A 15154-nucleotide genomic window follows, 5' to 3' on the forward strand; every position below is an offset into this window, starting at 1 on the left:
CTTCCACCCGGGCCCCTGCCCTTCCCTTCCGTTCATCTCCCCGCCTCCGCCGTGCCGTGAGGGGCCGGGCCCCGCCTCGCCGTCACCGGGCCCGCACCGCTGCCCCGCGGCTGAGGTAACGCTGTGCCCCAGGGCCCGGGGCCTCCCTCCGCCCCGGCGGGATGGGGGTGCGGGGCTGCTGGTGTCCCCCCGCCTCAGGAGCGCTGCCGGCAGGGCTTAGGGGGTGTGCTGGGGCCGGGAAGGTGGTCGGAGGGCTGGAGCCCCTCTGCTGGGAGGACGGGCTGAGAGAGTTGGGGGGGTTCAGCCTGGAGAAGAGAAGGCTCCGGGGAGACCTTCGAGCCCCTTCCAGTCCCTAAAGGGGCTCCAGGAAAGCTGGGGAGGGACTCTGGATCAGGGAGGGGAGCCATAGGAGGAGGGGGAAGGGTTTGACCCTGAAAGAGGGGAGATGGAGATGAGATGTGGGGAAGAACTTCTTTGCTGTGAGGGTGGTGAGAGCCTGGCCCAGGTTGCCCAGAGAAGCTGTGGCTGCCCCATCCCTGGAGGGGTTCAAGGCCAGGTTGGAGGGCGCTTTGAGCAACCTGCTCTGGTGGGAGGTGTCCCTGCCCAGGGCAGGGGGTGGCACTGGGGGGGCTTTAAGGTCCCTTCCAACCCAAACCATTCTGTGAAAAGCCGTGAATGGTTGAAACTGAGCTAACAATCGTACAGCTGCTTGTGTGCAACAGCTTCACCTGAAAATTCAGCTTTTTCTTTAATTGTTTCCACCGCTCCCCATATTTTTTTTTTTTTTTTCTTCCCCGAGCTGCTGGTTTGGAAGAGCCGCCTCTTCTTTGCTATTTATCGAACGATCTCCCAGACTGTCAGGCCCCTGGGAAGGGGTGAGGGAACCCCAGCCATCCCGGCTTGTGCCCAGAGATGAGGTGCTCCTGGGTGTGGGGGCTGCGGGCAGGTTATTCCGAATTGCCGAGGGTGTCGTCTCCGATGCGATGTTTGTTGGTGTTTATAATGAAAAGGGTGAGAGGACTTTAATCCCTCTCAGCCTGCGTTCGTTCGTTTGTTTGTCTACAGGCGGCAGGGAAGCAGCGGGGCCGTAACCAGATGCGCTTCCATGACAGAGTTTGACCTTTTTCATGGCGTGTATGAGCAAAATTTGATGACCTCCAGCTCTCCCAGAGGAACGGTCAGGGGCCCCGCTCTGGCCCCGCTACCGTGGCTCTCCTGGCTCCGCAACCGGCACCTTGCTTTGCCGCTGTGCCGTTGTGGATAAAGAGGTAATCCATTAAATGGGGCTTTATTGCCCCAAATGTGGGACTGCAGCGGTGCAGGAGTGCATCTGCAAGGTGCCCGCGTAGGATCTGAGGCTTCTTAGTGATATCTTCAATGACTTTAATCATAAACGGGGCTGTTTGCTTGCTTGTTTTGGAACTCTGGACGAGAGATACCATTACTAATTCCTTTTTCTTGGGGTTTTTTTTTGGGGGGGCGGGGGGGTGTCTGTTTTCCCTTTCAAGCATCAATCGATTGTCCCGGTGTCGCTTTTGCCGTTGGTGTTTCACTAGTTTTCCCCCCTTAGAGCTGTCTTTAGCCACTAACACTTACAGACAGACTGACTGTTGGCTTTTAAGTGTTCTGTTAAGGTGTTTTTTTTATTTTATGCAAGAAAAATCTTTATAAAATTATAAAATTTTTATAAATTTATAAAAGATTTATTTCTATCAATATTTTTTCAACCTGTAAAAAAGCTCAATTATATTCTATGTGATTTTAGATCATTTACTTGGGTTTCTCAGTCTCACAGTACTATAAAATAGATCCCCCAAGTGAATAACCTGAACGGGATGCGTTAATTCAGTTGATCTGGTAGAGCGGTGTTACTCCGCAGGAAATTTAAATGTCTTCAGAAGACAAAGAAGCTCAGGAGGATGAGCTGCTGGCTCTGGCCAGTATTTATGATGAAGAGGAGTTTAAGAGAGCCGAGTCAGCCCCGGGAGGAGAAACGAGAATTTGTCTGGAGTTACCCCAGGACTTCAAAATTTTTGTGAGTGGTGAGTTGAGACACCTTGTTTTATCCCCAAAGCAGTTTTTACCAAGGTGGGTTTCTGGTGCGTGCTCGGACGGTCGCTGCTTTAGCCACCCGGAGAGCACTGACCGGAGAAAGCCACGACTGACCCTGGGCTTGTGGAATGGTTGGGGTTTATGTCTGAGTGGGGGATTTCATCCTCGTAACCTCTTCAGTCGCCTTTAAAATTCAAGATGAGTAATAGTATTTCTTTGGAATAATTAAGTTCTGTTGGTTTGGGTTTGTTGGGTTTCATTTTTTCCCCCTTGGGGGTGTGTCTTCCCAGGTTGGTGGTGTGCGGAGGGTCTGACATGTCACAGCACTGGTGGGACTGATTTAACCCGGGATGTACAACCCCACGGAATTTTACTGCGCCGAGACGTTTTGTTATTTGGGGTTGAATAAATAATTCTAAACCTGGAAATTTATCCAATGAAAAGAGATCTCTCTGATGCTGTCAGAAGCAGTTACAGTTTGTTAGTTTTTGTGTTATTTCTCAAACTGTCTGGATTCTCTTGGCTTCAGGCAGTTCCACGGAGAGCCTGCAGAGCGGTGGGTTCGAATACACCGTGTGCTTCCTGCCTCCCCTGGTGCTGAATTTTGAGCTCCCCCCGGACTATCCATCGACCTCCCCCCCGCTCTTTACCCTCAGCGGGAAATGGCTCTCCCAAGCCCAGGTTCGTAAAATAGTTTTAACGTTTTAACAGAGCTTTTGTGATCGGGAGTAAATTCATAACTAGCAGTGCTCTGGGGGACGTTCATGTCGTAAATGAAAGTAGAATTTAGACATAAATTAAGACGCTGCTCTTTCAGTTGGCTCTTCTTTTGTTTCCTGCTTGGATCTGAGGAAGGAAAGCTTGTGTCTGAGCATTATTTTTATATGTATTTTATATATATTATAAAAACTCCAGAATCTGAAACCTAAATAGGCACTGAGGAGGACCGTGGGAGAGGAAAACAGGAACGAGTTGTCAGAACGTACCGAAATCTGGAATTGTTTTTCCTTTTTCTAGCTCAGTGCTCTTTGCAAACACTTAGACAACGTGTGGGAAGAGAATCGGGGCTGCGTGGTCTTGTTTGCCTGGATGCAGTTCCTGAAGGAAGAAACGCTGAGTTACCTGAATATTTCCTCCCCCTACGAGCTAAAAATGTGCCATCAAGGGAAGGGGCAGAGCAGGACGCCTTTGGTCCCTCTCGCCGCCGAGAAGGATTGCGGTGGTGCAGCGGGTTCTGCCGCAGCTGAGGAAGAAATCGTCGACGCCAGAGCTGTGCGGGACGTGGAGTCGCTGTCGAGCCTGATCAGGGAAATCTTGGACTTCGATCAGGCTCAGAGGAGGAAGTGCTTTAACAGTAAGATGTACTTGTGCAATATCTGCTTCTGCGAGAAGCTGGGCAGTGAGTGTATGTACTTCACCGAGTGCAGCCACGTCTACTGCAAAGCGTGCCTGAAGGACTACTTTGAAATCCAGATCAGGGACGGGCAGGTCCATTGTCTCAACTGTCCAGAACCGAAGTGTTCCTCTGTTGCTACCCCTGGCCAGGTAATAGAAGTGTGACGGTAGAGTTCTGCTCACTTACCAGTAATGCCAGAAGACAAGGTGTGGCTTTTCATGGTGAGCATTGGGAATGGACCTGGGGAAGGTTTTTCTCGCACTTGGAGCCACACAGTTAAAACATGGCAAAAATTTCTTCACAGAAAGGGTTGTGAAGCTTTGGAAGAGGCTGCCCGGGGCAGTGGTGGAGTCACCATCCCTGGAGGTGTTTCAAAGCCGGGCAGAGGTGGTGCTGAGGGACATGGGTCAGTGGTGGGTTTGTCAGTGGTGGGTTGATGGTTGGACTCCGTGATCTGAAAGGTCCCTTCCAACCTGGACCATTCTATGATTCTATATTTTGCCCGCTCTGTTGGTACTGGCATTGGTGAGAGCCCTGAATTAACGTCCCATCGCATTTGACACCACATGCTTTTCATTTGATTATTTAACTATTATTAAAATAGCACTCTAGGAGTGATTTCTTGGAGAATATAAAGTGGATTTATCCTGGCTGTAGGTACTTTTTCATTGACTTGCTGTTTTTTTTTTACTGGAGCTGGCAGGCCAGGAATTCCAGATGCATGTAACGTTTCTCTGCTGTGTGTTCAGGTTAAGGAGTTGGTGGGAGAGCAGCTCTTTGCCCGCTACGACCGCCTGCTCCTGCAGTCCAGCCTGGACCTGATGGCCGACGTGGTGTATTGCCCTCGCCCGGGCTGCCAGACGCCCGTCATGCAGGAGCCAGGCTGCACCATGGGCATCTGCTCCTGCTGCAACTACGCTTTTTGTACCCTCTGTAAAATGACCTACCACGGGGTCTCGCCGTGCAAAGTCACTGCGGGTGAGTCGTCGCGTTTCTGAAGTGGAGCGAGAAACCGCTAAGTCTTGTGTGGAAAAAGTCGAGAAGTCAGAAATCGGGCGAGGAAACTCGTCACCGTGTGAGTTTTCTAAAAGATCAGACAGGTTCACGTGGAGTAGGTCTGTGCTGGCAATTAAAAAATACTCATTTGATGCTACTCCACAGCTCAGGAAGCCCCTAAACTGCTGGTTGCCAGATTCTGAGAGGCCATTAAGAGAGGAAAAGTAATTTTATTGTGCCTTTTTTTACTCTTTCCTGTGAATCTCCTACTTTCTGTTGTCCGAGTTGATACTGGAATCAGGCGGATGCTTCTCCATCCGTTTGGCCTCAAAATCACGTGACAGAGTTCCATTAAATGTGTGTTCAGAAAAAATATTTGTATTTTTCAGTTTCTGTTACATTGTAGATTTGTTGTAATTCCATTGACTGGTCTCTTTTGTAATGAAACAGTGCAAACCCCTTGATTTTTGAGGTAGAGGGGGTTTAATATTCTCCTCCTTGTCTTAGGTAGCTGATGTTTTACTTGCTGTTTTGACGAATGCCGTTGGTTTCCTTTGCGAGTACTTTACGCTGCTGTTCAAGGTCAGGCCGGACGGGGCTCTGAGCAACCTGATCCAGCTGGAGATGTCCCTGCTCATGGCAGGGGGTTGGACTTTAAAGGTCCCTTCCAACCCAAACCATTCTATGATTAGCTGGACTTCTTTATATAATATATTACAAAAGCCTTTTTGATTATTTTGGTTTTGTTTGAGGTTTTTTGTCTTGTTTTCTTCCCCAGAGAAATTAATGGATTTGCGAAATGAGTATTTAGAAGCAGATGAGGCAACTAAAAGATTTCTGGAACAGCGCTACGGCAAACGAGTGATTCAGAAAGCCCTGGAGGAGATGGAGAGTAAGGAATGGCTGGAAAAGAACTCCAAGCCTTGTCCTTGCTGTGGCACCCACATAGAGGTGAGCACGGGGCGGGGGGAGCTGGGGAATCATGGGAGCTCCCAATTCTGTATTTAGGCTGGAAGAGAGATTTATTTACCAAGTTCACCAGGGAAGGTAAATTTCTGGGAAATGGGAAGAGAAGTTTCTGTCTGTGTTACACAGAAAAGGAGGTGGCGTTTCTGGAGCTCGGGGACTCGAGCAAATACAGCAGCCGGGTGTTGTTCAGCCTCCAGTACTAAAAACATCCAGGTTGAAGACGGATCTATACGAATCCCTTTATTTTCCATGTGTTTCAGTCTGCTGCTGTTTGGAACTACAGCTGGTGAATAAAACTAGCTTCAGAAAAATACTAATTTCCATTATTGTTTGTATTATAACTATTTACAGTTCTGTGGTTCTAGCTCCTAGTTCTCCTGCACAGTGAAAAAACAGGAGTGTTATGGTGGAGGTGGGGTAAACTGTGTTCCTTAGTTGGTGCGGGTTTGAGGAGGGTTCTCACAGAGGCTGACAGGGTCGGATTTTATTGCTATTTCTTGTGTCCTTCCCCTGCCAGAAACTGGATGGCTGTAACAAGATGACGTGTACTGGCTGCATGCGGTACTTCTGCTGGCTTTGCATGGGCTCTCTGTCCAGGATGAACCCCTACAGGCACTTCAACGACCCGTCCTCCCCGTGCTTTAACAGGTACGTGGTTACAGCTATTTCTTCTAGTGCCATACAGATTATTCTTGCATTTTTTCTTACAGTCTCTCCCAGATTATTACCTGGAAATTTGTAGCTACACAGTTTAAGACACAGATTCTTCTCTCAAATATTTACACTTGCAAGGACTTTTCACTAACAGTGAAAAAAATCAGTGATTTGGGATATGGTTTGGCTTTTAAAGAACTTTTGTTTTAAAATTCTGGAGGAGTCTTCAGGGCTTGTTCCCGGTGCTTTACTCGCTGCCTCTGACTGAGATGGAGCCTTTAAGGAGATGTTTCCTTGCAGAAGCCCCAAGGCTTTGGGCAAGAAAGTGGCTTCTAAAAAGCTGCAGACCTGGGAGCCGGCAGGCTTGGCTGCTGCTGGTACACTGCCTGCAGACCAGCGAGGAATGGCGGCACGCTGGCTGACTTTGAATACATTTTGGATTATTAATATTTTCAGGGATTTCTTGAGACATCATGTTTGCAGGGTACCATAAAACCTTCTGGTGTGACAGGCTGTAGAAGCGCAGAGTAGCTCATTTTAATGGCCTTTGAGGAGTGCAGGGTGAGCAGTTTATGATACTGAAAAAAACTGTGAAACTTGCTGCTTTTGGGTTTTTTTTTTGTCACATTTAGATTGATAATTTTTTTTTGTATGTATTTGTACATCCTGATGTAAATTACCGGCTGTCTTGCAGGTTGTTTCAAGCCATGCATATTGATGGTGAGTTCTGGGAAGCTGAAGATGAAGACTAGTACCTTCCTCTGGCGACAAAAGCTGAACCAACCAGAGACAGATGCTTTCCCTTTTTGTGTCAAGTTCCTTTGCTTTTCACCTCCATTGTGTGATAGAAAAAGGGTCACTACCGTGCCCTGCACGATACTCACACTTCAGAGGCTGCTGCCAAACCAAAGGAGACCATTTTACCCATCCTGTGGTCACCGTCACCCGTGAAGGCCCTAGAAATCATATCCATCGCTGAAGACACACACAACCAGTCAGAAGTTGGAAAATTACTGGAGAAATGTATCTAAGAGGTGCCCCTTTTTTTTCAAAAGCAAACAAACAAAACTGAAGCCCCAATCATAGCAATATTTGGGGGTCTCCTTTAGGGAGACTGACCTTTTGAGGATCTTGGCACGTTATCAGTTGTGGGAAGTATCTGTCAGATATTGATAGTTGAGATTAACTTGAATTCTTCAAGATATTGAAAATTACCTTGTCTTCTCAGATGATGAAGTAATTTATTTTTCACTAACTCTTCATATAAGAGATTTGATTAGTTGGTATTTGCTTCGGGACGAGATACCTTATTCCCACTGTTCTTGCACTTCAAATTATTTCAAAACGCAAGTTGTTTCCCCTGGAAGCTCAGTCAGTAGTTTTGTGAGCATGAAATTAATTACTGGAGGGAACCACTGATTTTTTTTTTTAGAAGTTTTTCCACTTGCAGAAGGGTCTAAAAATTTATTTTGAAATTAGAACTGCGTGTGCTGTGTTCTGAACAAAAAGCAGGGGCCAGACGGATAGCTCAGGAGCTGGGAGACTCTTGGGAAGCTCAAGGTGAATGCCTCTCGCTCCATTTTGACTGGCAGTAAATAAAGTTATACTGGGATATCTGGCCAAAATGAGTGCTCATGTAGTTCCTTTCACAGAGGAGGAAACTCCGTACTGTTGGAATTGGCAGTGATGAAAGAGATGGTGATAGTGGATGCCTTGGTTTAGGCTGTAGGACAGTGTGTGTAAGGAAACTTTACATTGTGTATGGTTTAAATTGTATTATTTCCTGCACCTTTCACATGCACTAAATTCACTTTAAGACAGTAAATGTAAGTTGGCTCCCCATTTTGTCTTCATTACGGCATGTACGTGGCAGCGCAGTTCCGTGTGGGGGTGGCGATGGCCTCTAGTCCTCGTGTGCCCTGTGGCCATGGTGCTCGTGGGCTTCTGTAGAGTGACAGAGACCAGCCCTGGGCTCACGGGACACTCTCGGAGCTGGCCCAGGATCCGCTCCACTGATGGAAGTTTGGACACTTACGCAAAGTCACCTTGCACCCAAAAAGCTGCAGTTTTCCTCGGGAAGTGCAAGCCCCTACCTGATGCATGGTAGCTGTGGTGACACTGGCGTGGGACACTGCCGGGGACGCAGCCAGCTTTTAGCTGCCACCTCCGCAGTGGTGTCTACTCTGGCCACAAATTTTGAACTCTACCTGCTTTTGGAAGGGGCTTTCTTCCCATTGAGCTGCGTACCTGGGCAGATGGGGAATGTTTGCGGTGAGGATGAGCGTGTTCTTTAGCCCCTTTTTCCTGCCTGGCTGGAGGAGATAGTGTTGGATCCCTCAACCCCCTTCCGTTGGGACAGAGGTGGCCAAGAGCAGGGCCTGGACGCCAAAGGGCATGTTGGGATGAAAAGCCAGAGCTACCAGAGCAGGAGTGCTATGGTGAAGTATTTGAAGATGCTGCGATGAACTACCTCTGCTTTCAAGAACTTTGTGTGGAAAGGAGGGGCGGTGATGTAGTCACTGCTGCATCTGATTTCTGGGCACCTGGGGACACCCAGGCTGGAGCTCACCCATCCTGCAGTGAGGAGAGGAGGACAGACCCTCTGAGGAGAGGACATTCATAGGACAATCAGCTGGTGTGGCAAAGGTGGGACAGCTAAAAGCAGAACCTATCTTGACTCACAGCAAGGCAGGCAATTCCAGGAACGTGGCACAGAGTTTCTTCCTCAGTTTTTTTCCCTCTTGTAGACCTTCTCTTGCTCCATTTGTCTGCGTGCACAGAACGAGTGTTAGATTATTTGCAGACGTTTTGTGGTAGAAGATAGAGAACTGTGACCTCCTCCTCCCTCCTGTAAAGATCCCTACTCTTTTTTTAATGAAAGGGCTGCTGCCAGCAGTTACTGGGAAGGAAGCTCTTGAAGTCAGGCATAGCCATAGCTATTCCTACCAAACTGCTTCCCATACAGTTTGGTTCTTGGTGACAGAGAAATCTTGTGCAAATAACAGGTCTTTCTCACGCTTTGAAGGTTGTGTTTTGTTCAAAGATGGTATTACAAGTCCCATCAGCCTCATAAACTGGTCCATGTGTTCACTGTCACAGTGAGACTCGGCACCAGATACACACAATGTGACCATTTAGAAAAAATTTAAGACATTTACTGTGGAAGTTACATTACAGATCAACAGCTTGGAAAATTTCTGCATAAAGAAAATAAATGCTGCCCAGTTTGTCTTGCCCCTCGTTTGACAGGGCACCCAGGAATTGAGATGCGGAATTGGTAGGGTGTTGCCAGTACAGGTTGTTGTCCACTTGCATGGGGCTGCTGTCACTAATCACAGGCTGAGGCAGAGAGAACAGAGCGTTTCCTTTGAGGCGTATTTGGCATTTCCTTGTGACAAGGTAGAGCACGGGAAGGAGGGAGAGAGAACTTACTGCTTCAAGCTCTGTGCTGACACAGATAATGGAGCGCTGAGCGGCACAGAGAGGTCATTTATGCTTAACTGAACAAACCTATCCTCCTGCAGTACGTCACAAAGCACCAGGGTATATAGAATCATAGCCTGAAACCAAACGTGTAAGGCTTCTTGTGTGACAACAAATAAAATCCTATAGATGTGCAAACTAACCATTAACGGCACTAACGGCACTGCGTTATTAACAGCACTGCTGAACGGCTGTGTCCTCCCTTTTGCCGAGATGGTCTCAAGTCCAACATCTGGCTCGAAGCAGGGCTCAGCCAGGGCTTTATGCATCAGGTCTGGAAAACCTCTCTTAAGGCCAGAGTCTGGGCAACCTGCCCCACTGCTGGCCTGTTCTCTGGGGGAGGGCTTTTCCTTAGATCCAGTCCGAGCATCTTGTCTTAACTCAAGCCCCGTCGTATCTTCCCATCTTCCCCGCGTACACTGCCCAGGAGAGCCTGGCTTCACCTTCCCGGTGACCTCCTCGTAGCTGTGACACACGCTGCCCTCAGGTCGTGCTGGAGCTTTCCCTTCTCCAGGCTGAAAAAGCTCAGCTCTCATTTTAAATGACTAAGAGTGTTTCATGGAAGGGGAATGACACACGAGGTACTTGTCCTGATTGCGAGGAATACATCCCAAAGCGGTTACCCATTTGGTTTCTGCAGCATTGTACCTTCACAGGTTTTGGGGCCTTCAGTCTACATCCTTACAGTTGCTTTATAGATTCAACACCTCGCTCTCCACTGACTTTACCTTCAGGGAGTAAATCAGTGGCAGGAGTTTGTGGAACGGCGTACACCGGATCCCATCCTCATTTGGCTAATTAAGGCAGGTGTTTGGCATCTGTCTTTTTAATGGAGAGAAGCAAGTACTTAATCATTTTGCTAATTTAAGAACAAATAGGAGATGAGTTTCTGCAGCGATTCCCTTTCTTCACAGCTGGTTTTGAACAGAAAAGCTGGTTCAGCGCTACTCCCAACAGCGTGATTAATCGCTGTATGGCTTCTTAGAGTGGCTTCTGTCTGCTCCCCTCTCCTTCATGCTGTATAAGGGCTCCACAAGCTTGTTGTGAACCAGCATTAGACCTGATGGAGAAAGTAAAAAGATGACTTTAAGTAGACACAATAAAGCAAAATTGTCATTCATTGGATGCTAATGAAATTAGGCGTTACTACAGTCCTTGTTCCTTTGCTCCCAGGCCCACAGTTAAGCATTCCCTTTGCACTTTTATTCTCTGTGTACATGTCAGCTGTCATATTTAAAGAATATACTCAGTTGGGAGTTGATTAAACAGAAACATCTAATGCAAAGCATGGCTTGTGCCACTTAATTAAAAATTAACTACAACAGCATCTTGGCCTGGTCAAACGCTCACCTTTGAAGTATTTCACCGTCTTCACCTTGAGTTCCAGCGTGGCATCCTCATCGCACACAAACACAGTGTTGGGGTGCTGCTGGAAAGCAGACACTGTCCACATGTGGTTGACACCTTCCTCAATGGCTTTGTACAAGGCAAAGGCTTTGTGGGCTCCCGTGATGAGAATCATCACCTGGACTCAGGAGACACAGAGGATGGCAGTCAGGGGCTAAAAGACACGTTCAGAGAGAGCACCCATCCCCTGCAGAACACAAGGAGAGCTGCCCCAGTCCCTCACAGGGGGATTTCTCTGTCGTCCTCCCCAGAGGCACAGTTCTGTTTGCTCTGACTGCATTTTATTTGTCAATTAAATCATGGCTTGGTGGGTCATTGTAATGATTCGGATCCTTTGAGCTCCCGTTAGCCACCCCCTGCTGAGACTTAACAAGTATAAATCAAGGTATAGACTCAATTAAAAACTATCCCATGCAGTTTTCATGATCTGCTGGTGTAACATGAAGTCAACCAGTGATTCTTGCAGTTATTTCCCCAGACGAGATTCTTAACCAAAGACATCCTTCCCAAACCTCTCTAGCTCCCCATGGATCCCAGGTGTACTGCAGGGTTACGCAAATGTAAGCGTTAGTAGAGTAAAAATGGAGCAAGAGCCTTTCCAGAGTGTTGCAGGAGGTGAGGGAACAGGAGGGGTAGGTATTTGGGGCCCTGTGGCAGAAGGAGCAGAAGCCGGCCTACGCCAGCAGGGTGCAATGCTGCTCCGAGACCAGATAATCTTTCCCCGCCCCGGGAAACCCTGTGTGAAGTCACTGCTTTTCTCCTAACCTCTCTGGCGTCCATGACAGTGCCCACTCCCACCGTCAAAGCCATGGTGGGCACTTTGGAGAGGTCGCCATCAAAGAACCTGGCATTAGCCAATATAGTGTCCATAGCCAAGGTCTTCACGCGCGTCCTGGACACCAAGCTCGATCCAGGCTCGTTGAAGGCGATGTGACCATCGGGGCCGATACCTGTGACGGAGATTGAGAGGCAGGTCAGTGGGTGCCACGGTTACTGTAGAAGCAGAGCCAGCAGCACTCCTGTTAGAAGGACACTCAACGCTTCAGGAATAGATACAGATCTGAGAAAAAACACTTGCAATTTTTCTGCTCAAGCTTAAATTTGCTGCCGGTGGGAACGACAGCAAAAGCCCCCTCTGAAGGCAGCAAAGGCGCTTCCCTAATTGCGCTGGGACAAGTGGATGGCAAAATCTGAAGGCAAACTGGTGGGAAAAGCTCACATTGAGCTCCTGTTGGCTTACAGGACTCTGCCTACTCCCAGCAGTTTCCTGTTAGCACTGGCAACTGTAATATATTTTGTATTCAATGCAATTCTAGCCCTGCCCGCCTCTCCTGCTAGTCCTTTCCTGAACAACTCACTTACTGGATTTAAATACTTTAAACTGGGAGAGCAGTATATTGGAAAACAAGGCTGTCAGCACACATGAACGCCCAGGGCGACGGAGCATGGGGTGGCTTTCATTGCAAATCCACTGAACTGCACTGAAAAGGAGCTCTCCTGACAATAAATGAGAGCGCTGGCGGGGGAAAGGCAGCGCTTCCTGCCAGTGCTTAGAGACCAATAGTCCTTTGGGTTTTCACCTCCAACAAAGAGTTCGATTCCTCCAGCTGCTTTGATTTTCTCCTCAAACGCATCACATTCTGCCTGCAGATCAGGTGCGTTTCCATCCAAAATGTGCACGTTTTCCGGTGAGATGTCAATATGCTTGAACAAGTTGTTCCACATGAAGGAATGGTAACTTTCCGGGTGATCCCTCGGGAGACCTGGTAATGGAGCACACACAGGAGTCAGACCAACCGAAAGAATATCACCCCTACACAAACTACCCGCGGGCCCTTGCAGTGGCTTTGGGAACAGAACGCTGCTTTCTTCATTTGTGACTCCCTCAACTTTCATGAGTTGTTCTTATTTCCCCAAAGAGCAAAATTAAAATAAATCAATAGCTCCTATAAGGCACATGCTCATATTAACATGCGATTGTTGTTCCAGAAAAGCAGGCACGTGCTGTGCCTCATCTGTTACCACCTTTTCAGCATTCCTACCATTTGGTATTGGCAAGAATGACTAAAAAACTATGCCTGGGGAATAACTTACTGTGTGATTTTTTTTTCCCCCTTGAATGCGATAAACCCACACCGGACTGCCTATTCCCTAATGCTGCTTGATTAGGACTGTTCACAGGAAAAACTTCTTGGCCAGGGTACGATAAGCATTAGCAAATATTTAGCCTGTGTGTTTTTCACCTTTGGAGCTTTAGGCCTGCCCACTGATCTCTCTGTACTCTGTCTTCTGAGGAGGCTATTTCATCCTAGCTTCATGAATGGAACGCTCCTCTGCTATCTTAACAGGCCCCCACATCGGCCACGGAAGGGCATCACATCAGTCCTTGTGAGAAACCTGGAGCTAAAGTGACCTTTACAGTCCCAGAGCAACGGTGGTTGTTCATACCACACACTATCTCGGCTTGCCGTGATAAGATGGATCCCTACCTGGCCAATACCAAAGTTCAGGTAAAATACAGCAGTGAGCGTAACACCAGGCAACACCCGATACCCTTAGACATTTCTTATATAGGCTTTCAAACTGTCCCTGTTAACAAATCTTATCTTTCCTACCTTGAATCTTTTGCAGGTGGGCTTTTCTCCCCGCACTAAGGAGACGGGGGGCTGTGGGCCCAGCACCCTCCATGACCGGACTGTGCAGACGGAGAGTGCACAGCCCCCCCCGCAGGGAAAGCCAAACGGCACTCACCCACGTACTCGTCCATGTTGAAGGTCTTCACGTACTTGAAAGAGAGGTCCCCATTCCGGTAGTATTCCACCAGCTTCTTGTAGCAGCCCAGCGGCGTGCTGCCTGCGGGGGAGCCGCCACCTCAGACCGGGCCGAGGGGCCTCCCCCGGGGCCTCCCCCTGCCGGCCCCGGTACCCACCTGTGGGCAGCCCCAGCGTAAAGAACCTCCCGGGGCCGGGCCCGAAGTGGACGATGCGGTTGCGGATGTACTTGGCGGCCCACTCGCTGGCCTGCGCGTACGTCTCTAAGATGACGAGCTTCATGGCGGGGATCTGAAGGGAGCTGAGAGAGCGCCGCTACGCCGCCATCTTACCGCCGCCCCGATCACCTACCTGCCGACCCGCCCGCCGCCGCCGCCGCCTCGGGATCCCCTCAGCCACCTCCCGCCCCGGGATCCCCTCAGCCGCCCGGGCCGCCCTCCGAGCCCGCCCCGCCGGTGGGCGGTGAGCGCTGGGCCCGGCCCCTCACGGCGGGAGGAGGAGGCGGCCCCGGGCCCGCCGGGATCACAGGTCAGCGCTTCAGGGTTGGAATGCAAATAAGCGGTTAAATACACCCAGTGATGAAGCGCTTGGGCTGCTAACCAGCCGTTCGGATAACCGGCGTTGTGTTGACCCTAAATTAAGGGTTCTTAGCCCCGTGAGTAAAAATAATCTACACACTATATCGAGGTATTTGTCTTTATTTCAGTTCTGCGGAATGGGGCGCCAGCAGAGCACACACCTCTGACCGACCGACCGCCGAGCCCGCCGGTGAGCTGCAGTTCCTTTACCATCCCTCGTCCTTCGTACACACTCCAGTTCATGTTTTAAACGTTTTGGGAGCTCTCCTTAATTAGCGTGCTCCTTGTCTGTAAGAGAGTGTGCATTTTGGTATGGTAATCTCAGGCTCCTCTCGGACACACTCTTACCTCGGCTCCATTCCACAGAAAATATGTCTTGTGGCCCGGCACCCGGATCAGAGGCCAGGAGCACGCTCCCTCCGGGGCCGGGTGCGCCCTTGGTGAGCTCTTGAGACGGTAAATCCTTCCACTATTCAATTTCTTTGATCTAAGTATCGGTTAATTGTTCCAACATCTAGTGCAGGTGGATGTGCAAGGACACAATTAGGTTTAATTGTTCCTACATCTAGTCCAGGTACAAAAGGCCCAATTAAGTTTTGATTTCAGGAGTTCAGCTAAAGTTCAATTCAAGTTCTATTACAATTTTATACAAAGTGCTTATGTAACTTCTTAACCATGTTCTTCTGGGGTCAGTTATGAACATTGGAAATGTGCTTTACGCCCTTTGGGAACCAATGTTTTCCCCAGATGCGTTAAAAAGGCAATTAGATATTGTAATTCCTTTATGCTGCTGCTGGGGTGTCCCCGTCCCTGCGGGGATCCCCCTGTCAGCCCCTCGGCTGCTCTGG

General features: G+C 48.9%; 2 protein-coding genes across 3 annotated transcripts; one reads left to right on the plus strand and one right to left on the minus strand.

The window, feature by feature from the left end:
• The first annotated feature begins 48 nt into the window (after positions 1-48).
• RNF14 (ring finger protein 14) lies at positions 49-7908 on the plus strand. The gene is made up of 9 exons (XM_074156040.1): positions 49-115; positions 1066-1268; positions 1880-2042; positions 2582-2733; positions 3070-3597; positions 4198-4426; positions 5223-5395; positions 5931-6061; positions 6762-7908. Exons 3-9 carry the CDS (start codon positions 1889-1891, stop codon positions 6817-6819), a joined length of 1425 nt encoding a protein of 474 aa, XP_074012141.1. The 5' UTR covers positions 49-115; positions 1066-1268; positions 1880-1888; the 3' UTR covers positions 6820-7908.
• A 1287-nt stretch (positions 7909-9195) lies between these two features.
• On the minus strand, positions 9196-14164 carry GNPDA1 (glucosamine-6-phosphate deaminase 1). 2 transcript variants are annotated; one of them, XM_074155867.1, is made up of 6 exons: positions 13887-14164; positions 13709-13810; positions 12538-12720; positions 11723-11907; positions 10901-11075; positions 9196-10610 (listed from the first exon to the last, which is right to left on the minus strand). In XM_074155867.1, the coding sequence occupies exons 1-6, from the start codon at positions 14008-14010 to the stop codon at positions 10513-10515; spliced, it is 867 nt and encodes a 288-aa protein (XP_074011968.1). In that variant the 5' UTR covers positions 14011-14164; the 3' UTR covers positions 9196-10512. The 2 variants fall into 2 exon arrangements, with proteins under 2 accessions (XP_074011968.1, XP_074011969.1); XM_074155868.1 differs by lacking the exon at positions 13709-13810 and having other exon boundaries at positions 9202-10610; positions 13887-14010.
• Positions 14165-15154: the final 990 nt, after the last annotated feature.

This window comes from Numenius arquata, chromosome 11, assembly GCF_964106895.1.
Source record: "Numenius arquata chromosome 11, bNumArq3.hap1.1, whole genome shotgun sequence".
In the NCBI taxonomy this organism is placed as follows: domain Eukaryota; kingdom Metazoa; phylum Chordata; class Aves; order Charadriiformes; family Scolopacidae; genus Numenius; species Numenius arquata.